At 36.1% G+C, this 25,212-nt stretch overlaps 1 protein-coding gene across 3 annotated transcripts in view; it reads left to right on the top strand.

Annotated features, from left to right (window-relative positions):
* Positions 1–25,212, top strand: part of MPHOSPH8 (M-phase phosphoprotein 8) — a 99,230-nt gene that overhangs the window by 5,782 nt on the left and 68,236 nt on the right. For all 3 annotated transcript variants that reach the window (XM_049867363.1, XM_049867361.1, XM_049867362.1), the window contains exons 2-5: positions 12,870–13,025; positions 15,052–15,900; positions 18,443–18,542; positions 20,710–20,964. In XM_049867363.1, coding sequence (XP_049723320.1) covers positions 12,870–13,025; positions 15,052–15,900; positions 18,443–18,542; positions 20,710–20,964 — 1,360 coding nt within the window. The remainder of the gene's footprint in view (positions 1–12,869; positions 13,026–15,051; positions 15,901–18,442; positions 18,543–20,709; positions 20,965–25,212) is intronic.

The raw sequence follows: 25,212 nt of genomic DNA on the forward strand, positions 1-25,212 counted from the left end.
TATAGCGTGAGCTGTTTCTACTGGTTTTCCTTCTCTAGAGAACCTGGCCTAAGATGGGCAGTTACTACTTTATCTACTAATGCTGCTGAGTTAGACAGCCAGTTGCTCAGTCATCTAGCCATTGTTAAACATAAGAGTCATGATACAGATTTGTTAGGCCACCATTTAGTCAGGTTTAAAATTTAATCAGAAACACTTAGATAATTGACTCACTGTTAATTTATACATAGTAATTCTTGATTGTCAACTGTATATATTGATAAATAACCTAAGTACTGTGGAAATATGTTCAGACACCATTCCAACCCATACGTTATTCTTTGTAACCTATTTGGGATAATGGAATAAGCAAAAAATGGAATTATAGTAAGTCACAAAAATTTTTAAATTGGGTTGGTATATTCTGTGAGCTTGTTGTCAGGACAGATCACCATGGTATAGAGTAATGGAAGCAAACCAGTTGCCGTCAGAGTTGATTCTGACTCATAGCTACTTGATGAGTGTGTCAGACAGGGCTTCGAACTGTTAATTTTTTCCATTCTGGTTATTGTTCTAGTTCATCAAAATTTTAAAAATTTGGTTCTGTTCTGTGTTTGATTTGTCAGCCATGACTGAGCTGGTTCAAACCTGTTTTTTGCTCCCTGATCTCAAATTTATATTCTGCAAATGGAAACTTGCAGCAGTTTCATCTGAAGAAATATAGCTACCAAATTCGTTCCTTATGTTGCAAATAATATTACGTCTTTATATTAACTCAAATTTTGTTCATCCCAAGATTTTGTAGTTTTGAAAGTAGAAATATTAAACTATTTCTTTCTACACATTCATTAATAAACCTAATATGACAGTGATTTTCAGTTTTAATCACTGTTTTAAAACATTTCAATACAAAGAAAAACACAGTGTCAACTATGTTATTTTTAAAGAAATTCTATTTTTTAAAATATACTAGAATTCACTGCAGCACAGAGTCACTTTAAAAATAGTATTGTGATAAAAATGCTCCTAACATTACTGTGTAAACTTTAAATTGAAGATTGGAAATACTTTTTTTATTAGGAAATTCTCAGCTTAATACTATGAATGGAAACCCTGGTGGCGTAGTGGTTAAGTGCTACAGCTGCTAACCAAGAGGTCGGCAGTTCAAATCCGCCAGGCACTTCTTGGAAACTCTATGGGGCAGTTCTACTCTGTCCTGTAGGGTCGCTATGAGTTGGAATTGACTTGCTGGCAGTGGGTTTAATACTATGAAATACACTGTAAACAAACTTAATTTTGATATAGGTGACATTTCACTACTAACACCTAATAAATAATAAATAAAATAAAAAATAGTCACATAACATTGTTAAGAATTTATTCATCAAATACTAGAATTTATACAAGAAATACCCACTACATCAATACATAAAGGCAAAGTACAATAAAATATCTAATACTTTAGTATTCACTCATGTTCTAAGCTGAAAAATTGCCGTGACATTACATAAAATAAACATATCATTACAAATATAGATTTAATTCATAAACACTTAGCTCTAAGAAAACATCATCGCAGTAAACCATAATTACACCTAATTAAAAGAATATCCTCTAATATTTTTTCATTTAAGCTAGCCCTGTTGTCTTGCAAGAGGAATTTCAAACCTGAGAAAGCTCTCTCAACACTGACCTGAGTAGCTGGTGCACCTGAAACTAACATAGCACTTTCATATAACTGGTGATACTGTGAACGGTTTTCTTCTCAAAATTCAAGAATACTTTTTTTCTCTCAACTCTTTGTACACTATCAAAGCTTGTTAATATAGAGTCAATATTAACAGTGTAGTCTTGATTTCAATTTAACTTTTTTTCTTTTATTTTGAGAAATAATTCCATCTCATCAACATCATTTGAAATGAGAGTATTTCCTAAATTGCTTTCCTTTGTTACACTTTCAGAATTATTCCTTTTCCGGTTTTCTGTCATTTCCCAAATGCTTTTTAGGTGTAATATGGCCTTCCCCTTAAGTTCATAATTTGATACAAAGATCTAGATAAACTGCTTCTAGTCCATGATCATTTTTGATGAAACCTTACCCTGACATTCAATTTTTCAATCAGTGTGTTTCCAAATGTATTAGAAAGAGTTCTTAATTTTAGCTTAGTTTCCGCCCACATGCCAAAAACATCACTCATGGTTAATTGTTCACTTTGCATTCTTACTGTAACTTTCTTTAAAGGTTTTGAAGTTTCCAAAATTAATTTGACATATGCCCATTTGTCATTAGAAAAGTAATATTTCGTGTTATTCTCAGCTAATACGTCGCGAAGATCTTTGCATCCTAATAAGGTTTCTAACGTGATGTCTATACCGTTCCATCTTGTTGGGTAATCCAATACAGGTTTCCTTAAGTTATTTTCCAAAAGTTTGGTAGACAATGCCAGAATATGAAGTATTTAAATGAGTTCACGACATTGTCCTAAAAAGTCTTCCAGTTCAGCATCCTTTATTTTGTCTTTAATATCTAATTGAAGTGTATGTGCAGCACACTTTTTACCAATCTTACCATATAAATCTTGTCACTTTCACTGCACTGTGCAATGGTTATTGTCTGCAAGTCAGAGTACACTAAGTCAAAATCTTCAAAATTGTCATTTTGCCCTGAAATTTGCCATTTAATTTCACTATCATTTCTGAGAACAATTGAACAAATTTAGTCATATTAGAGCCATTATTCCCGGTTACAGAATAAATCTGTTGTAAGTCAGTGTTGTACTTCTCTAAAATTTGATACACAGTGTTTTTTTATGTACAGGCCTGTGTGTCTTTCTTTTAATTCTTTCATCCTCATTGTCAACAAATGTATCTTATAGACTTTGTGCAAACTGAGTATTAACTCCTAGAATTGACCAGCTCAATCTACTAGCAACATCTACTTTCAAAGACAATATTCATTTATCTTAATTACTACTAATTTTGGAGCTAAGTTTTAAGGACAAGTGAGATCATTTCCCTAATATACTCTGAGTTGATTGAAAAATTTTGACCAATTGAAGCAATAATTGGATTTAAAATTTTCTGGAATCCTGAAGGTTCAATTAACTCAAATGAACAACCATTAATGGTAATTAATTCAACACATGCAGGGACAATTGTTTATCTAATTTCAGCTTAAGGCATTCTGGAACAGCAAACTTGTCTAATGTTTTTTATTGCCTATTTGGAACACTTCTGACATTTTCTTCATTTTTCTTTGTCTTGCTTTACACTGCATTGTATTCATCTGTATGATGATGCTTCAGGTGCCTCTCTAAATTCGCTGCGTGGTCTCCAGCTGTATCTGTGTTGCAAATTGTATGTGTGCTTTTATTTTCAATCTTTTCGTACTTGAAAAATTCTTGACATGGTTTTTCTCTGATTCTTCTCATACTGGAATTCAAGGGATAAGAAATAATAACATTGAGCATATTTTATAAACCAAAAACCAAACCCGTTGCCGTCGATTCCGACTCATAGCAACCCTATAGGACAGAGTGGAATTGCCCCCTAGAGTTTCCAGGGAGCACCTGGTAGATTCGAACTGCCAATCTTTTGGTTAGCAGCCGTAGCACTTAACCACTATGCCACCAGGGTTTCCAAGGCATATTTTATAGTCATTGTGTTATATTACAGTAAAAGCAAGTCTTGGACATTGATAACATAAATAGAATAGAATGCATAAATACATTTGTAGAAATGAATTAGAGCCAGTATGTATTAAAATGCTTCTAGCCATGTATCGTCAGTATATTCGAAAAACCAGAATAACTTTGATTTTACAAAGAGTTTGCGGATTTCTTCCATTCGAAGTCCCGCTTTACAACATTCTCATACCCTTATCTAGCACCTATTGAAGAAAAATCTCATTTCATAGTGATGACGTCAAGTTGTTTTTGGTGAAATAACAGTGTATTGCAATTGAAACATTAGTTTTCTTCCCACTAGTTGCTGGTGTTTGTTAACATTTCGATTTGTGAGATAAATACCAAATTTAAGCATTTAAGTACAATATGTGATAGTACATTTAAATCAAATTTGAATAAAAGAATAGAATCATCAAAAAATTATATGCTGTTTTCATTTCTTGAATTAAATACCACACTTAAAAAATGTGAATAATGTGTGTTTAAAATTTTACACTCATCTGGCAAATTTTCGTTCACATAAAACTCTGTTCAGTACATGATGCGTTTTAGCCAGCTCTTTGAAATTTCTGACTACGAGTGTTCTTGGTCGCTGCACCAAGCGTTTCATACAGACACTGCTTGGGTTAACTGTGTGAGAGGTCAAGCATGGGGTGGAAATAGTGAACTCTGACTGGCTTGTGAATCGGCTGGTGTAACAGCAGTCATCACCTATACCTGTGGCTGTACAGTGTCACTTGCTGAAACAATGAGCTGCGCCCTTACCAGCGATGTGCCAGAGAAGCATTCAGCATACATGGGCACCAGATGCAAATCAAACATGAATGGTCTAGTGATCTTGCTTTGAACATTAAAATTGTAATTGAACTGAAAATAAACCAAAAACACCCTTTGCTGTCAAGTTGATTTCGACTCTTAGCGACCTTGCAGGAAAGAGTAGAACTGCCCCACAGGGTTTCCAAGGAGCCCCCAGTAGATTCGAACTGCCAACTTTTTGGTTAGCAGCCGTAGCTCTTAACCACTACACCACCAGGGCTTCTGAACCAGAAACAACAAAACAGATTTTGGTTTGGGTTCAGAAAAACATTTTTTTTTTTTTTAATTTGGATTTCGGTTTCACTGAGGCCAAAATTTGGAGGATTTTTTTTCCCCCCGGTTCAGTTCCAGTTTGAAGCCCTGGTGTCAGAACAGAACTGCTCTCCACAGGGTTTTAATGGCTGTGACCTTTTGGAAGCAGATCACCATCCCTTTTGGGGAACCTCTGGTGGGTTGGAACTGCCAGCCTTTCAGTTAGTAACCAGCCACTTAACCTTTTTGTGTACCCAGCGACTCCTTGACTAGCAAAAAGGCTCACATTCCAGAAGAATGGAATGAGGAAAGCCAGAGGTCCCAAATTGGCACGTTATTGATTTGTTTGGCACATGCACTTTTTTTTTAATTGAAATTTGTTGCTAACATTTAAATTTCAGGAGATTTCACATGAAAATCTGTATTTGGGGCTTCTCTTGAAAATTTAAGAGACAACAGTGAGTTCCCTTGAGACAGAGCTTGTATCCTGTACTTCGTCACAGTCCCCACCTAGCTACAGTTCACCATTGCCTTCCTGCTTTTCCTGCTTCCTGCCTGTGTGACTCATTTACTCAGCTTCTGAAGAAAGCAGAGACCTAGAGGAATCAAAGAGTGATGAAGTCTGAATAGGCTTGTCTGGCTGGTATCCAGGGCACTTGGGCAAGGGGAATCTTTTGTAGTGAGATTAAATTGGGGCTAGACTGAATGTATGGCTTGGTAAGGACTTCATTTTATGGGTAAAATGGTTATTCTTCTTCCCATCCACCTTATTTTTATGCCCTTAATTTTTTTCTAATAAAAATTAGAACATACAGCAAAGCAAATGTAAAGAATACCTGTAATCTCACTCACTGACACTTGGTTGATTTCTATCAAGAGAACGGCCTGCTGAAATCTCTGGTGAATGCTGGCCTAGGGGAATAGTAAAAACACTGATTTTACTATAGTACCATGTTCTTTCTTTTAGTTTATTGCTAAAGGTAGTTTTTTTGTTTGTTTCTAGAAAAAATAAATGAATTATGTGAATAGAATATTTTAGAATATGGCAGATGTCATGGGTTTTAGCTTCAAATTTGAATTGGAACCTCATTTATGTAATAAAAAACTGGCACTTTTTTCTTTTCATTTGTAGGCATTAGATTTGATCAGTATATAAATTGCTGTTTTTTTTTAATTGTACAACTTAAATGAATTATTACAAAGCCAATACCTGTATAACCATCAACCACATCAGGAAATATTACATTGACAGCCCCCCAACCCCATTTGCATCCGCTACCAATCACTGCCACTTGCATCCCCCAAAGTACCATCCTGACTTATATGGTTATTACTTTCTTGCTTTTTTTTTTTTTTTTTTGTAATTTTACGACCTAAGCATGTATTCCTCAACGCTTCTGTTTAGTTTTGCCTGTTTTTTTTTTTTTTTTTAACCTGATATAAATGAAATCTCACAATATTTGTATTTTGTGTGTCTGGGTTTTTTGTTGTTATTTGCTCAAAAATATGTTTATGAGATTAATCCATGTGTGTGGAGCTGCAGTTTCTTTCATTGCATAGTATTCTGTTGTATGTATATATTATGATTATTTATTTTACTACTTTTGATGGGCATTTGAGTTGTTTCCCGTTTTGGCTATTGTGAATAGTGAGCGCTTCTATGAATATTATTGAACATGGCTCCTGAGTGTGTTGTGGGCATGCATTTCTCTTGATTGTATGCCTAGAAGTGGGATTGTTAGGCTACAGGGCATGCGTAGCTTCAGCTTTAAGTGGAAACATTTTATGAAAGTGGTTTTACCAATTTACACTACTACCAGTGGCGTATGAGGGTTCTTTTTGTTCCACATGCTACCAACACTTGGTATTACCAGTCATTTTATTTTTAGCCAATACTGGTGGGGACATAGTGGTACTAATGATTTAATTTATATTTCTCTGAATCCTACATTAGTAATCAATGTTAAATATTGACCATCTTTCATGTATTTCTTGGTCATTTGGTTACCATCTTTTACCAGGTACCTGTTCAAAAAAAATTTTTTTATAACTGTGTTATCTGTCTTTATTGATTTGTTAGAATCATTTATGTAGCCTGGGTTCAAGTCCTTTGTTGGTGATATCTTACAAATCTCTTTTCCCACTTTGTCTTTTTAATGAACCAACATTCATAAAGTTAATGTAGGAAAACTTAATCTTTGTCCTAATGTTGAGTGCTTTTTATGACAGGTTTGACAAATTGTTTCCTAACCTATATACTCTCCACTGTCTCTTCCCCTCCCTGCCAGAAGCTCTTTTGTTTTGCATTTTGCATTTTGTATTTACACTTCACTTGGAATTGATGTTGTGTGTGGTTTAATTTAGGGGTCAGGTTTCATTTTTACCTGTATGGATATCCAGTTGCCCCAGCATCATTGTTTTAGAACACTGTCCTTACCCTGAAGTGCCATCTTTCCTATAATCATATGGATCTGTTTCTGAAATGTCTGTTCTATTCCACTGATCTGTTTATCTACTTTTATACTAATATCACACTCTCTTAACGACTATAGCTATATGGTCTTGATGTCCAATTGAACAAATCTCCCTTTCTTGTTACTCTTTAACAGTGTCTTGGCTATTTTGGTCTCTGCAGTTCCATATAAATTTTATAATCAACTTGTCAATTTACGCAATATGTACACAAAAGCTATTGGAATTTTTTATTCAAATTTGCATCAAATAAATTTAGGATCATGTTAATTTCTTTCAATAATTTTTTTCCTTTTTTGAAACAACTTATTATGGTAAAGTATGTATAACGTAAAATCTGTTGTTTTAGCCGTTAAGTGTACAATTCAGTGGCATTAATTATATTCATAGTGTTGTGCAACCATCACCACTATCTATTTCCAAAAAGTTCTATTACCCCAAACAGAAACCCAGTATCCATTAAGCAATAACTCAGTTACCTGGTCTCCACAGCCTCAGGGTGACTCTAATCTACTTTCTGTCTCTATGAAATTGCCTATTCTACTTTCTTTCTGTATGAAATTGCCTGTTCTAAATCTCTGATATAAGTAGAATCATACAGTATTTGCCCTTTTGCGTTTGACTTATTTCATTTAGCATGTTTTCAAGATTCATCCATGTTGTAACATATATCAGAACTTCATTCCATTTTTATGGCTGAATAATATTCCATTGTATATATAATACCACATTTTGTTTATCAACTCATCTGTTGATGGATACTTGGTTTTTGTTTTTTTTTTTAAACCTTTTGAGTATTGTGACTAGTGCTGCAATGAACGTTAATGTAAAAGGATCCATTTAAATCCCTGTTTGCAATTCTTTGGAAGTATAATACCCAGGAATATTACTGATCAGATGGTAATTCTGTGTTTAACATTTTGGGGATCCACCAAACTGTTTTTCACAGAGGCTGCACCATTTTTAATTGCCACCAGCAATGTGCAAGGATTCTAATTTCTCCACATCCTCGCAAACACTTGTTATTATGTGTTGTATATATATACGTAGATATTGATATACATGTTGATATCTATTGATACATATGTGTGTAGTATACTTATCCACCATGTGTCTGTCAAATTCTGTCTTGGTTATCTAGTGCTGCTATAGCAAAAATACCACAAGTGGATGGCTTTAACAAATAGAAGCTCATTCTCTCACAGTTTAGGAGGCTAGAAGTCTGAATTCAGGATGCCAGCTCCAGGGGAAGGCATTCTGTCTGTGTCCGCTCTGGAGGAAGGTCCTTGTCATCAGTCTTCCCCTGTCTAGGAGCCAAAGACATGCTCTGCTCCCATTACTGCTTTCTTGGTGGCAGGAGGTCCCAGAGAAAATTCGCCAGTGAAAACTTTATGAATAGCACAGGAGCATTGTCTGATATAGTGCCAGAAGGTGAGCCCCTCACGTTGGAAGGCACTCAGAAGACAACTGGGGAAGACCTTCCTCCTCAAAATAGAGTCAACCTTAATGACGTGGATGGAGTCAAGCTCTTGGGACCTTCATTTGCTGATGTGGCACAACTAAGAATGAGAAGAAATACCTGCGTGGATGGAGTCAAGCTCTTGGGACCTTAATTTGCTGATGTGGCACAACTAAGAAGGAGAAGAAACGCCTGCAAACACCCATTAGTAATCAGAATGTGGAACGTACAAATTATGAATCTAGGAAAATTGGAAGTCATCAAAGATGAAATGCAAAGCATAAACATCAATATCCTAGATAGTAATGAGCAGAAATGGACTGGTATTGACCATTTTGAATCGGACAGTCATATGGTCTGCCATGCCAGGAATGACAAATTGATGAGGAATGACATTGCGTTCATCATCAGAAAGAACATTTCAAGATCAATACTAAAGTACAACGCTATCAGTGATAGGAAAATGTTCATACACTTACAAGGAAGACCAGTTAAAACAGCTATTATTCAGATTTACGCATTAACCACTAAGGCCAAAGATGAAGAAATTGAAGATTTTTACCAACTTCTGCAGTCTGAAATGATCAAACATGCAATCAAGACACATTGTTAATTACTGGTGATTGGATTGTGAAAGTTGGAAACGAAGAAGGAAGGATTAGCTGTTCGAAAATATGGCCTTGATGATAGAAACAATGCCAGAGATCGCATGATAGAATTTTGAAAGACCAATGACTTCTTCATTACAAATACCTTTTTCTCAACAACATAAATGGCAGCTGTATATGTGGACCTCACCAGATGGAATACCAGGAATCAAATTGACTCCATCTATAGAACGAGACGATGGAAAAGCTACATATCATCAGTCAGAACAAGGCCAGGGGCTGACTGTGGAACAAACCATCAATTGCTCATGTGCAAGTTCAAGCTGCAGTTGAAGAAAGTTAGAACAAGTCCATGAGATCCAAAGTATGACCTTGAGTATATCCCACCTGAATTTAGAGACCATCTCAAGAACAGATTTGTCACATTTAAAACTAATAACCGAAGACCAGACGAGTTGTTGTATGATATCAAAGACATCATACTTGAAGAAAGCAAGAGGTCATTGCAAAGACAAGAAACAAAAGACCAAAACGGATGTCAGAAGAGACTCTGAAAGTTGCTCTTGAATGTAGAGTAGCTGAAGTGAAAGGTAGAAATGACAAAGTAAGTAACAAGAGCTGAACAGAAGATTTCAAAGGGTGGCTTGAGAAGACAAAGTGTTATAATGAAATGTTCAAAGTCCTGGAGATAGAAAAGTAAAAGGGAAGAACACGCTGAAAGAACTGAAGAAAAAAATTCAAGCCTCAAGTTGCAATATTGAAGGATTCTACGGGGAAAATGTTGAACGATGCAGGAAGCATCAAAAGAAGGAAGGAAGGAATACACAGTCACTGTACCAAAAAAGAATTGATCGACATTCAGCTATTTCAGGAGCTAGCATATGATCAAGAACCGGTGGTACCAAAGGAAGAAGCCCAAGCTGCACTGAAGGCATTGGCGAAAAACAAAGAATTGATGGGATACCTATTTTGACGTTTCCACAGACGGATGCAGTACTGGAGGTGCTCACTTGTCTATGCCGATAAATTTGGGAGATAGCTATCTGGCCAACTGCCTGGAAGAGGTCCATATTTGTACCCCTTCCAAGGAAAGGTGATCCAACAGAATGCAGAAACTGTCGAACATTATCATTAATATCATATGCAAGTAAAATTTTGCTGAGGATCATTTAAAAATGGTTGCAGCAGTACATCGACAGGGAACTGCCAGAAATGCAAGCCACATTCAGAAGAGAATGTGGAGCGAGGTATACACTGCTGATATCAGATGAACATTGGCTGAAAGCAGAGAATACCAGAAACATGTTTACTGTGTTTTATTGATTACGCAAAGGATCTTGACTGTGTGGATCATAACAAATTATGGATAACATTGTGAAGAATGGAATTCCAGAACACTTAATTGTGCTCATGTAGAAGCTGTACGTAGACCAAGAGGTAGCCGTTTGAACAGAAAAAGGGAATACTGCATGGTTTAAAGTCAAGAAAGATGTGTGTCAGGGTTATATTTTTTCACCATAGTTGTTCAATCTGTAAGCTGAGCAAATAATCCGAGAAGTTGGACTATTGAAGAAGGATGCAGCATTAAGATTGGAGGAAGACTCATTCATTAACAGCCTTTTACATGCAGATGACACAGCCTTGCTTGCTAAAAGTGAAAATTACTTGAAGTGCTTAACCTATGAAGATCAAAAACCACATCCTTCAGTATGGATTACACCTCGACATAAAGAAAACAAAAATCCTCACAACTGGACCAGTAAGCAACGTCATGATAAACAGAGAAAAGATTGAATTTGTCAAGGGTTTCATTTTACTTGGATCCCTAAACAATGCCCATGGACTCAGCAGTCAGGAAATCAAATGAGGCATTGCATTGGGCAAATCTGCTGCAAAAGACCTCTTTAAAGTGTTAAAAAAAAAAAAAAAAAAAAAGGTGTCACTTTAAGGACTAAGATACACCTGACTCAAGCTGTGGTGTTTTCAGTTGGTTCATATGCATGTGAAAGCTGGGCAATGAATAAGAAAGACCAAAGAAGAAGTGATGCCTTTTAATTACGGTGTTGGTGAAGAATATCGAGTATACCATGGACTGCCAGAAGAATGAACAGATCTGTCCTGGAAAAAGTACAGCCAGATGGGTCATTAGAAGCAAGGATGGTGAGACTTCGTTTCATATACTTTGGATGTGTTGTCAGGAGGGACCAATCCCTGGAGAAGGACATCAGTGAAAAAGACCCTCAATGAGATAGACTGACACAGCGGTTGCAACAATGGGCTGAAGCATAACAGTGATTGTGAAGATGGTGCAGGACCAAACAGTGTTACGTTCTGTTGTGCGTAGGGTCACCATGAGTCGGAATCAATTCGATGGTACCTAACAACAACAACTCCGTATCTGTGTAATCTTTGACTTCACCTATCTAGAAGCATCGGTTACCTCTTAAAAAACATGGTGATAGTACCCACTTCACAGGTTGTTTTAAAGATTAAAGGAGCAAAGATTTAGACAGCGCGTGACACATTGTAAAGCACTTGATAGAAATGTAATTCTTTTGATGTGTTTTCAGCCACTTCAAAATATAAAACCATTTTTAACTCTCAGGATCAGCAGAAACAGGAGCAAGCCCTGAAGTTGTTTGCCGAGCTTTCATACAGTCAGGCTCTAGTACCTGCAGGGAATGTAAATTGGAACATCTTTTCTGGAAGGCATTTTTGGCAGTTTTAAGAACCCACTAGTCTCATTTTTGAGAATTTATTGTAACAACTTAATCAGAGATGCTTAGGGATATTATAGCTTTATTTATAAAATCAAAAAATTGGAAACAACCTAAGCAACTTTAGGTTAGCAAAGGGAAAGTTGTTTAAAAATGATTGTTGTATTTATATAATGGAATAATTTTCAGTTGCTAAAATGTCATGTTTTGGGGAAAATATTTAAATAAGTGCTTGACATATCAGTGAAAAAGCAATATAAAAAAATTATACCGTGATTTCAGTGTTTTTAAAAATATTATGTATATATGTGCATGCACATAAACGCGCACACATGCGCGCACACAAATACACATGGCTGTGTGCCATCCAGTCTATTCCGACTCATAGCTACCCTGTAGGATAGAATAGAACTGTCCCATAGGGTTTCCTAGGCTGTAGTCTTTAGGGGAGCAAATCACTGGTTTTTTTCCTGCTGTGAAACTACTGCATGGGTTCGAAACACAGCCCTTTTGGTTATAGCCGAGCACTTAACCATTGTCCCACCAGGGCTTCTTGTATATATGGTAGGAGAAAGAAATAGTACTATCAATTCTCTGGGTAATTTTTATTTGTTTTTTTCTACGTTTCACTGTTTTTCAAAGAGTACACACTGCTTATATTCTCAGGAAAGGGTTTTAGTCTTTGATTATAAAAAAATAAGTGATACTGTTTTTTCTTAACCTACTTGTTTCAGGATATGAACATGCTTTATGTGATATTAATCTCCATTTAGATGTAGTTTCAAAGTTCTTTCATATATCAGTAGTTGGTATGTATCTGGATATTTAATCAAGTTAGCAATATCCTTTATATTGTGCCTGTTTTTAATTTATACAACAGGGTAAAATCCTTTACAAAGTTCGATGGCAAGGATATACATCAGATGACGATACCTGGGAGCCGGAGGTTCATCTTGAGGACTGTAAAGAAGTTCTACTTGAATTTAGGAAGAAAGTTGCGGACAACAAAGCTAAGCCAGTCAAGAAGGATATTCAGGTATCATGTTTTGTCTCTTATTCCTTAAGTTGAATATTTCTTCTAGTCAGTTAATAAACCAATTCTTAGGTTACAGTATAAAGTTAGACATTTTAATCCATTTCAGATTATTCAAAGGTAATTATCCAAGTCTTTGTTTTTCTCTTGCATTCCTAATTCAATTTTTAGCCATTTCATTGATTTTTAGTAATTCTTCTTGATGATAGGCAAGAATAAATAGATCAAAGGAACCCAGACAAGTCAAACTTGTATTGTCAGCATTTTGGAAAGAGATTTGATGGTGGGCCAGACTGCAGTAATGTTAAAATTTGTGTGCATGTTTGATTTAGTGGTTTTCCTCTCTGGATTTTTCTAGTTTCTTATCCTTGGTTCTCTTATTCTATGAATAATTGGCTTTATTTATGAATTCTTACATAATTTTCTCATTTCACTTTTCCATGTAAATTTTATTTGTAGCTTCTATTTATAAAGTAAATCAATTCTTAGAGTTCCTTTAAAGTTTTCTATTTTTCATTAGACGTAACTATCATTCTTTAGAATATTAGAGATCTTGAACTTAGTGAAAACTTCTCACACTAGGAAACTAATTCTTGGGTATTAAAGCCTATACATTAAGGAGTGAACATTGATCCCCTCTTTTGCTACAGCTTGAATTTCAACCACAGCTTTGAAAATAGTGATTTTTAAAAAAATGACCAAAACAGTATTAGAATTCAGTTTTAACTATTTGTAGTGGTTGTTAATAATAACAATAAGAAGCACTGGTATTTCACTGAGCCCTCACATTTTATATGTGCCAAACATGGGATAAACATGGGATAAGTACCTTATATAGATTAAGATGGGAAACTGAGGCTGAAATAAGTTAACTAGCCTAAGTTCACCTACTTAGTTACGGTAGAGCCAGGCAGGGTGCCCTCTTAGCTACTGTGCTAGATTGCCTTTTGGTTTGGGTTCTAGCTTGAAATCCATTTAGAGGAGTGGGATTGCCAGTTTTTAATTTATACTATAGTGGCACGGCCTCTCTAATAACACAGTTTTTAAATACTAAGCAAAACATTCAGTATTTTTAAAATTTTTGTAGAGGAAAACATATACAAAATGGGTTCAGATTAGAGTCCCTCATCCCCCACTTTTTTTGTCATAGTTATACTTCACTTCTCTAGAATGAATGCATACTCCTCCTTCATATTTCTTTCCTAGGGTCTCTATGAGTCAGAATCGACTTGATGGCACTGGGTTTGGTTTTTGGTTTTTTTGGAAAAACACTTACGTACACATTCAAATTCTTTTGCTAAGTGATTGGTTTGTATTATTCTCGAAATCTAGGCTTTTTTATGAAATCTTCCTGAAGTGTATTTCTCACTTCCCTGCTTTAGTAAGAAAATACTTTATTTTTAAGCTTCTTTTTTTGTTTGTTTTTATTTTAGAATAGTAGGAACTATTCAGATTATTCAATGCAAAGCAAATCAATTGGGAGAAGGAAGATTTGTGTACAACCTTCCTTGTTGCATATGAACTGTAAAAAGTTTAAGGACATTCTGGGATCCAAGGCCTTAAAAAGCTTTTGAAGTTGTCTTCAGATCAGTAGCTACTTGTCTGAAAACTAAGAAAGTCTGTAAAATAATACTTCTTGGTGGTTTTGGAAATTTTGAAATTCACATCCCGTACAACCTACTGCTATGAGTCGGAATCAACTCGATGGCAGTGGGTTTTTGGGTTTTTTATACAACCCACCGTGGATATTTGTTCATTTCTACTTTAGTTTGGGACTTAGCAACACTGACATTTTCTGTCCCCCTTCTCTGTGATGAGTTTTAAATTAACACTCATCATCACCACCAAGACCTGTTTGCTGTCAGAGACATAAATAATATCATACAACTTCAATTAGGTAAGTAATTTTAAGGTGTTGAGAAGGTGCTTGGGAGGAAAAAACATTTCTACCAGATTGTATTACTACTGCCTCTAAAAACCTTTGATGTTCTTGTTAATATGAATATCTTAATCTTTTTGTATTTTATAGAGATTATCCTTAAATAATGACATATTTGAGGCAAACTCTGATAGTGATCAGCAAAGTGAGACAAAAGAAGATACTTCCTCAAAGAAGAAAAAGAAAAAATTAAGATACAGAGATGAGAAAAGCCCAGATGATCTGAAAAAGAAAAAAGCAAAGACTGGCAAACTAAAAGAAAAGTCCAAGTCAGACCTGGAGAGCTTCTCAGAAAATTTAGTTTTTGATTTAAGGACAAAGAAAAGAATTTTGGAAGCCAAAGAAGAATTAAAGGAATTAAAAAAGCCAAAAAAAGATGATATAAAAGAAACTAAGGAGTTGAAGAAAGTTAAAAAGGGTGAAATAAGAGATTTAAAGACTAAAGTAAGAGAAGATTTCAAAGAAAACAGAAAAACAAAAAAAGACAAAGGCATTGAATCTCAGTTGGAATCGGAATCAAGTGTATTTAATGATTCACTTTCTCAAGATGATGACATTGAAGAGTTACATTCCGAGAACAAAGAAGAGAAACAAAAGATTAAAAGTACAAAAGATAAATCAGGGCAAGATATAATACCAGGTGTTGTTTTTGATAAACAGCCAGATGGCAAGGTAAGTGCTGATGAGGACACTGATTTCAGAGCAAAGAGGAAAAAGAAGAAACTAAGAAAGACTGAAGAACATAAAGACAGCAACAAGCTAGAAAACAAGGACCTTTTCTTAGAAAAGAAAAATACACATAAAAAGCAAAGGAATCAAGACAAAGGCAAAAGTAACATCGAGTTTGATAAGGCCATACCTGCATCCTCCCAAACACAAAAAAGCTCAAAATTGGGTGGGGAAGAGAGAGGCCACAGGTCCGCTGATTCACCTGGTGAGGTAAGCCACTGAGGCAGAGGAGGTGGGGGATGAGTAGATTGAAGAAGGATGAGAGTTAAAGTCTCTTCAAATGTAGAAATACTCAGATGAATCCAGTACTTTTTTGAGTCCTCAGAAAGTTTTACAAGTACATAAGGAAGCAGTAAAACAGACTGTAAGAATAGTTTCTCTATCATCACAGAGTTATTTATTTAGTACTGTGACTGGGTATAAACCTGTTGCCTTTGAGTAGATTTCAATTCATAGTGGCCTTACAGGACAGAGTAGAACTGCCCCATAGGGTTTGTAAGGAGAGACTGGTGAATTCAAACTGCCAGCCAGCCTTTTAGTTAGCAGCCAAACTCTTAACAACTGCACCACCAGGGCCGTGATAGGTACTTGTAAATGCTGAAAATTATCTGGCTTTTGTACCTCCTAACTTATCTCTTGATCTTTGGTTTTTTTTTTTTTCCTTTAAACTGAAGACATCTAGAAAGTTGAAGGCTAATTTGTGAGCAGTCAGGATTTTTTTCCATTTAGAGGTACTCAGATAGTATTTGGCATGTGTAGTAAGGCTTTGGTGTTTTATTAACTTTTCACATCCTACTTGGTATTTTCCCCTGTTGACTTAAGAATGTACCCTTTTTACTTAAGTAGTATACAGAGTGTGCTAGTGTACAATGAGTCTTTTAATTCTTACAAACATATTTACTAGGGAGTTTGTCCCATTATTAAGGAGCACTGGTGGCACAGTGGTTAAGCACTCGGCTGCTAGCCAAAAGGTTGGTGGTTCAAATCCACCAGCTACTCTGAGGGAAAAAGATGTGGCAGTCTGCTTCCATAAAGATTTACAGCCTTGGAAACCCTATGGGGCAGTTCTGTTATGTCCTTACAGGGTCACTGTGAATCAGAATCAACTTGATGGCCGTGGGTTTTGTTTTGGTTATCCCATTATTATAAAAATTGTTCTTACTTGGTTTTTCAAAATGGAAATATTTTTCAAATTACGAATGTATTTGTCTTTGCGGTATTTACCAAGGGCTATAAAGAAGATCGCTATGAGTCGGAATCGACTCCATGGCAGTGTGTTTGGTTTTTTATAAAGAAGATCATTTTCTTTTCATTCATTATTTCTAGTCTTGAGAATGTATCTTAACAAAATCATTTAAAAGGGAAAAAAACTATGTACAGTTGGCCCTGTGTGGTTCTGCATCTGTGGATTCGACCAAATGTGGATTGAAAATATTTGGAATAAAAAAGGTTGTGATGTTGCTAATGTGTGATGTGTAGTTAGGCCTATGATGGTTGCATCTGTACTGAACATGTACAGATTTTTTTTCTTGTCATTATTTCCTAAATACAGTACAACAACTATGTACATAGCATTTATATTCTGTTTGGTATTATAAGTAATCTAGAGGTGATTTAAAGTATATGTAAAGATGTGTTTAGGTTATATGCAAATACTAAACCATTTATATAAGAAAGTTGAGCATTCTCAGATATTTTGGTATCCATGGGGGTCCTGGAACCAATCCCCCTCAAATACCAAAGGATAACTATCTATCAAGATACTTACGGCAGTATTGGAGCCCTGGTAGCGCAGTTGAAAACCCTGGTGGCGTAGTGGTTAAGTGCTATAGCTGATAACCAAAAGATCAGCAGTTCAGATCTACCAGGTGCCCCTTGGAAACTCTATGGGGAAGTTCTACTCTGTCCTATAGGGTCGCTGTGAGTCAGAATTGAGTTGATGGCAATGGGGTTTTTCTTTTTCTTTTTTTTTTGGCGTAGTGCAGTAGTTAAGAGCTTGGCTGCTAACCAAAAAGTTAGCAGTTCGAATCCACCAGCTGCTCCTTGGAAACCCCATGGGACAGTTCTGCTGTGTTCTATAGGGTTGCTGTGAGTTGAAATTGACTTGATGGCAATGGGTTTATTTATTTTTTTTAATGGCAATGTTATCTTCAGTAGTGAAAACTGAGAACAATCTGTCTAACCATGGAGAAAATGGTTTAAGAAAATGTTGGTGTATCATCTCGGGGACTGTTACATAGCCATTACAATTTTTATTCTGAAACCAAGCTAGCAAAAATAGCAAACTTTATAAAATGTGAAGGTAGACAAGAAAGCCATACATACGTTATGAATACAACTATGTAAAAATATTTATGCAAAGTAAATAAATAAAAAAATATTAAAAAGCAAAAAAATTATCTGCAAAATGACAAGAATTACAAGGGGGGCTTGAGGAAATAGTGATGTTTTTGTTAGTAGGATTATATGTGAATTTTTTTTATTATTTTGATGGTGGTGGTTTTAATAATAAATTCTCAAAGAGAGTGAGAAAACTGGTGTTGAGTTTTGATTTTGACATTTCGCAGCTTACATAGTTGAAGGATAATCTTGATTGAGGAAACAGTTTATTTGAAAAAATACTTAATCAGTGGTCATGAACTATAGCATATAAAGACAGGCATTGACCCCATGAACCTATATTTTCCGATTTGATATGTAGCGTCAGCTCTGTAGCCATTCTTGTTTTGCATCTTACTTATGTCTGTTGCAGGAGAAAGAGACCAAAAGGAGTGAACTTAAAGAAAAATACCAGAAAAGGCATGATTCTGACAAGGATGAAAAGGGCAGAAAAGAGCCAAAGGGATTAAAGAGTGAGTGTAAATGCTAACATTTTACCACTTAACATTGTCATCTTTTATACAAAGAATTTAATTTACTGTGAAGACAAACTCTCTTTTCTAACCTGCAGTGTCATAAAGCTGGAAATTTTCAGTCATCAGGAATTTAGAGCCTTAAGCTAAGCTGTGCTAAACTAGTTATCTAAGTTTAAAAATCAAACCCATTGCTGTTGAGTTGATTCTGACTCATGGTGACCCCATGTGTTACAGAGTAGAACTGTACTCCATAGGGTTTTCTTGGTTGTAATCTTTATGGAGCCAGATCTCTAGGCCTTTCTTCTGTGATGCTGCTGGGTAGGTCCAAACCTCTAAACTTTATTACATAACAATCTATATTAAGGTTCTATAACTTTTTCCCTTCTGTTTACGTTATTTTTCTTCCTATTGAGTATGATGATGAAGTAAGTTAGAATTACAGAGAGAGGAAATTAGTTATGGCAGAAGACCAAATGTCTCTGTTATAGTAGGTGTTAAAAAAAGACATTTTTCAGGAGAAAAGTGAAGTGCAGAACTCAAACAATAGTAAAAAGACCAGGCTTAATGGTCTGAGTGAGACTGGAGGGACCACGGAAGACATAGCCCCCGGACTCTCTGTTAGCCCAAAACTAAAACCATTCCCGAAGTCAACTCTTCAGACAAAGATTAAACTGGACTATAAGACATAAAATGACACTCGTGAAGAGTGTGCTCCTTAGCTCGGGTAGGTACATGAGACTAAATGGGCAGCTCCTGCCTGAAGATGAGATGAGAAGGCAGAAAGGGACAGGAGCTGGTTGAATGGATAAGGAGTGTGCTGTCACATTTTTTTTTTTTGTCACATTTTTTTATAGGGAGAGCAACTAGGGTCACGTAACAATGTGTGTATAAATTTATGTATGAGAAATTAACTTGAACTGTAAACTTTCTTTTAAAACACAATTTAAAAAAAAGATATTTTTATTTAGTATATTCATTGTACTTAACTCTCATTTGTATAAATATAATATCAAGTAAGCATTTTTGGTCACTTCAAGATATACCCTAATTGAGACTCCATAACACGTATCAAAACCGGAACAAGTACTTTATAAAAAATCAACATTACGGTGTTTGAAGAAGCCTCAGCTTATATTATTTTACTTTGTGGACCACATGTTCTTGAGGAAGTAGTGGTTCTAAGAGATGGATGATTTTCTGGAGGTTTTCTCCTAGAAACTATTACTGAAAAAAGTATGTAGCTAGAGTAATGTTTCTACCAGTAGTAGCAGAGAAAGGGTTCTGGTAATGGAAAGTAGAAACAAGCAGTCGTTTAATGGAGCATTCACAGAGTGACTAAAATTTCAAGACTTTATCTCTTCAAAATAACACAAATTTTAAGCATCTACTGTTCTTGGTGATTAAAATATTTTATAATTAGAACTGGTTAATGAACTTATTTTTCCTCCTAGTATCTTATATGTCAGTTTCAGTCACGTTTTTACTATAAATGTATAGTTTAAATGAAACTGTTATTCACACCATTCACTAGGAGTCTTGTTTTCCATACCACCTGTTAATAAAGTCTATCTGCTATGTACCTGGAGTTTTGTAATAGAGATCTTCCTAGTATTGTTCTACTCTTTTATGTCAAATCTAGTACTTTTAGTGTTCTTTCTACTTTTATCTTTAATTAAAAACTAGATGGATTTCATAGACCACAGATACAGTTTTACCAGGTGCATCATCAATGTTCTGGCATTGTGTTTCTGCCCACTCACCACAAGAAACCATTTTTGTAGAAGCCTAGCTCCAGGATACAGTTGTAGAACAGTTTGATGTCTTTAGAGGTAGGAAAGCTGTTGATACGACTAGGATCATTCTGAGTCTTGTCATCTTCAAAATGCCTTTGTCAAAACTGGGAGTAGTTCAGAACACCTAAGTAACAGCTCTTGATTTTGGACAGCCTTTGTAAATATTGAGCAACCAATATTAAGCCAAAGTTTTAAGTAGACCAGTTAAAGCTACTTTGCGAATTTGATAGTAAATCTGATCAGGCTTTATAGCCAAGGCAGATTTTAGTAAATATTAAAAAGAAAGTATCTGTTTCATTAACATTGATACAAACTAATTACATCAGAAATTTATGGCTCATGTTTATCATCAATTTTATTTTTTACACTAGCATTTAAGGAAATCAGGAGTGCATTTGATATATTTAAATTAACTCCAGAAGAAAAAAATGATCTTACTGAGAGTAATCGGAAAAGAGAAGAAATTCCACTGGATTGTAAAATCACAGAAGATTACAAAACCAAGGAAAACAAGTTATTTAAAGAAAGAAGAAATATAAGAGATGAAATGGATACTTGGGCATATATAGCTGCTGAAGGTGATCAGGAGCTTCTAGAGAATGTATGTCAAACAGATGAGAGTTCTGGTGAGTATGTTTGCAAAATTTTTTTCAGGGTAGTGTACCATGTTAATTTCACTCTCCTTTTTCCTCTCTCCCACTGTAATTCTGATCTCAAGATAATAATGGAGTAGAAACTTGTATTTGGATATCCTGAGTAAATAACTTTTTATATTGGAGATAGATCATCCTATGACTTCTAAATTGATTAAACATATTTTCTGAGTACCTATAATGTGCTCAGCACATTTAGAAATTATAAAAATTTCTGATTGTCTACCTTACCTACTCTTGCCAAGCAGTCTGATTGTATATTTTATATTTCTTTCAGAAAATTATCAAATATTGTTATTATATTCTGCCCTTTAACTTTTTTTTTAATTGTACTTTAGATGAAGGTTTATAGAACAAACCAGTTTCTCATTAAACAATTAGTAAACATGTTGTTTTGTGACATTGGTTGTCAACCCCACGGCATGTCAACACTCTCCCTTTCTCGACCTTGGGTTCCACACCACCAGCTTTCATGTCCCCTCCTGCCTTCTTGTCATTGCCCCCAGGCTAGTGTGCCCATTTAGTCTCATTTTGTTTCATGGCCCAGTTTAATCTTTGGCTGAAGGGTGAACCTCATGAGTGACCTCATTACTGAGCTAAAAAGATATCCAGGGGGTGATACTCGTGGGGTTTCTTCAGTCTCTGTCAGACCAGTAAGTCTGGTCTTTTGTGTGTGTGTGTGTGTGTGTGTGTGTGTGTGTGTGTGTGTGTGTGAGTTAGAATTTTGTTCTACATTTTTCTCCAGCTCTGTTTGGGAACCTTTTTTTGATCTCTGTCAGAGTAGTCGGTGATGTTAGCTGGGCCAGTATGTAGTTGTGCTGGACTCTTATCCAGTGGAGACTGTAGTACTTGTGGTCCAATAGTCCTTCGGACTAATGTTTCCCTTGTGTCTTTGATTTTATTCATTCTCCCTTGTTCCAGATAGGGTGAGACCATTGAAGTATCTTAAATGGCCACTCATAAACTCTTAAGACCCTAGATGCTGCTCACCAAAATAGAATGTAGAACATTTTCTTTATAAACTATGTTATGCCAGTTGAGCTGGATGTTCCCCAAGACCATGGTCCTCACGGCACTCAGCCCAGCAATTTGGTCCCTCAGTGAGTTTGAATGTGTCTGTCGAGCTTCCATGACCTCGCCTGGGACAAGCTGCTCTTCCCTTTCACTTTGCAGTAAGTAACACTAGAGAAGATTATATTGTAAGCACTGTCCTAAGGACATTGAAATTGGCTGAGAAAGAGGGGAGGATGTTGTATAGAACACAGAGTACAACAACTGTGGGAAGGGGTGATTAAAAAGTGTACATATATGTATTTATAAGGAAACCCGTTGCTGTCGAGTCAATTCCGACTCATAGCGACCCTATAGGACAAAGTAGAACTGCCCCATGGAGTTTCCAAGGAGTGCCTGGCAGATTTGAACTGCCAACCTTTTGGTTAGCAGCCATAGCACTTAACCACTACGCCACCAGGGCTTCCGTATTTATAAGTAGGACAGAATAAATAAGAGAGGTTAATCTAATAAGACTGCATGTAATTTGTGACTCTTGAGGAATAGTTGAAGAGAATTTTTAAAAAAAATATTTCAAAACATGACAAACTAGATAATCTGGGAGACCCTCTCACTGCAAAACCACTAGATCCTGTATACCTAAGTAAAACATGCTTTTTTGATGCATTGCTGAGCTTGCAAGAAATTGGGGCAGTTTCTAGGACCATTGGGCAAGGTGGGGGTACTTGGTTGCCCAGAGGGTAGTGCCAAAAAGTAGTAGCGCTGCTGTTGTGGGTACCAAGCAATAAAGAACAGATACAGTAGGGAACATCAGCAAAGCCAGAGGTTGGTTCCTTGGGAAGACTAATAAAATAGACAAGCCTCCGGCACAATTAGTTTGGGGAAAAAAGAATAAAGGCTTAAGCAAACAATGTTTTGAACTAAAAAATTTATAGATTGTGTATAGATTAAAAAGATACAAGAATTTTATTATGAGCAATTTCTTGCCAACAAGTCTGTAAACTGAATGAAATTGACAAAGTCCTGGAAAAATATAATTTGGCAAAACTGACCCAACAAGAAACGGAAACCTGGAATAGTATTATCAAAATTAAAGAATGTGAAATAGTAATTTAAAATAGACTCACAAAGTCAACACCAGTCCCAGATGGTTTTATGTTCAAGGGCTACCATATTTATAAAACTCTTCCTGGAAATAGACAACACTAATTCATTCTGTGAGACCATTATAACTTCATTATCAAAACCAGACAAAAAGTATACAAAAAAGGAAAATGACAGGTTAAACTCATTCATGAGTGCAGATACAGAAATCCCAAACAAAACATTGGCAAATGACGCCTCTAGCCATGTGAAAAAAAAGATAATCCCTTATGATCAAGTTGGGTTTTCCCTAGGAAATCAGTAGGTAAGGAGAAATTGATTTTGTAGATGTAGAGAAGCATTCTTCATTAAAAACAAACAAACAAACCTAACAAACCGAATGTAAGGGAGCTTTCCCAATCTGATAAAGAGCATTACCAAAATGTTTAGGTAAGCACCTTTTATTTAAATAATATTTTTTTTGTGTTTAAGGTAAAAGTTTACACAGCAAATTAGGTTCCCACTTAACAATTTCTATGCAAATTATTCAGTAATATTATAACCCTTTGGTTACCCAATTGTCTCCTTTGAATTTTTTGTTGATAACATGTGTTTTCACTAATGGAAGTCATGATTAAAGCATCAATTAAAAATTTTTGTTATGGGTTGTGGAATTTGGTACCCATTATCTGGTATCATCTGTATCCCAGCGAACCCTGTTGTTGTTGTTATGTGCCATCGAGTCGGTTCCATCTCATAGCAACCCTCTGCACAACAGAACGAAACACTGCCCAGTCCTGTGCCTTCCTCAAAATTGTTGCTATAGTTGCGCCCATTTTTGCAGCCGCTGTGTAATCCATCTCATTGAGTGCCTTCCTCTTTTTCACTGATCCTCTGCTTAACAAGCATGATGTCATCTCCAGGTACTGATCCACCCTGAAAACATGTCCAAAGTATGTGAGACATAGTCTTGCCATCCTTGCTTCTAAGGAGCATTCTGGTTGTATTTCTTCCAAGACAGATTTGTTCATTCTTTTGGCAGTCCATGGTAGATTCAGTGTTCTTCGCCAATACCACAATTCAGAGGTGTCAGTTCTTCGATCATCCAGTTTTCACATGCATGTGAGGCGATTGAATACACCGGGGACTGGGTCAGGCTCACCTTAGTCTTCAAGGTGACATCTTTGCTTTTCAACACTTTAAAGAGGTCTTTTGTATCTGATTTGCCCAGTGCAATGTGTCTGTCGGTTTTTGATTGCTGCTTCTGTGGGTGTTAATTGTGGATCCAAGTGAAGTGAAATCCTTGGCAACCTCAATCTTTTCTCTGTTTATCATGATGTTGCTTATTGGTACAGTTGTGAGGATTTTTGTTTTCTTTATGCTGAGGTGCAATCCTTACTGAAGGCTGTGGTCTCTGATCTTCATGAGTAGGTGCTTCAAGGCCTCTTCACTTTCAGCAAGCAGGGTTCTGTCATCTGTATAACACAGGTTGTTAATGAGTCTTCTGCCGATCCTGATGCCTTGTTCTTCACATAGTCTAGCTTCTCGTATTACTTGCTAAGCACACAGATTGTATAGTTATGATGAAAGGATACTACCCTGACTCACACCTTTCTTGACTTTAAACCATTCAGTATCCCCTTGTTCTTTTGGAATGACTGCCTCTTGATCCATGTACAGATTCCTCATGAGCACAATTAAGTGTTCTGGAATTTCCATTCTCCCCAATGTTATCTACAATTTATTATGATCCACACAATCGAATGCCTCAGCATAGTCAATAAAATGCAGTAAACATCTTCTGGTATCCTCTGCTATGAGCCAGGATCCATCTGTCATGGATTGAATTGTGTCCCCCAAAAATATATGTCAACTTAGCTGGGCCATGATTCTCAGTATTGTGTGGTTGTCCACCATTTTATGTGATTTTCCTGTGTGTTGTAAATCCTATCACTATGATGTGATAAGATGGATTAGCGGCAGTTACATCGATGAGGTCTACAAGATTGGTAGTGTCTTAAGCCAACCTCTTTTGAGATATAAAAAAGAAAATTGAGCAGAGAGACATGGAGACCTCATACCACCAAGAAAGCACATGGAGCAGAGCACACCCTTTGTACCTGAGGT

Source organism: Elephas maximus, chromosome 23, assembly GCF_024166365.1.
Source record: "Elephas maximus indicus isolate mEleMax1 chromosome 23, mEleMax1 primary haplotype, whole genome shotgun sequence".
Classification (NCBI taxonomy): Eukaryota; Metazoa; Chordata; class Mammalia; order Proboscidea; family Elephantidae; genus Elephas; species Elephas maximus.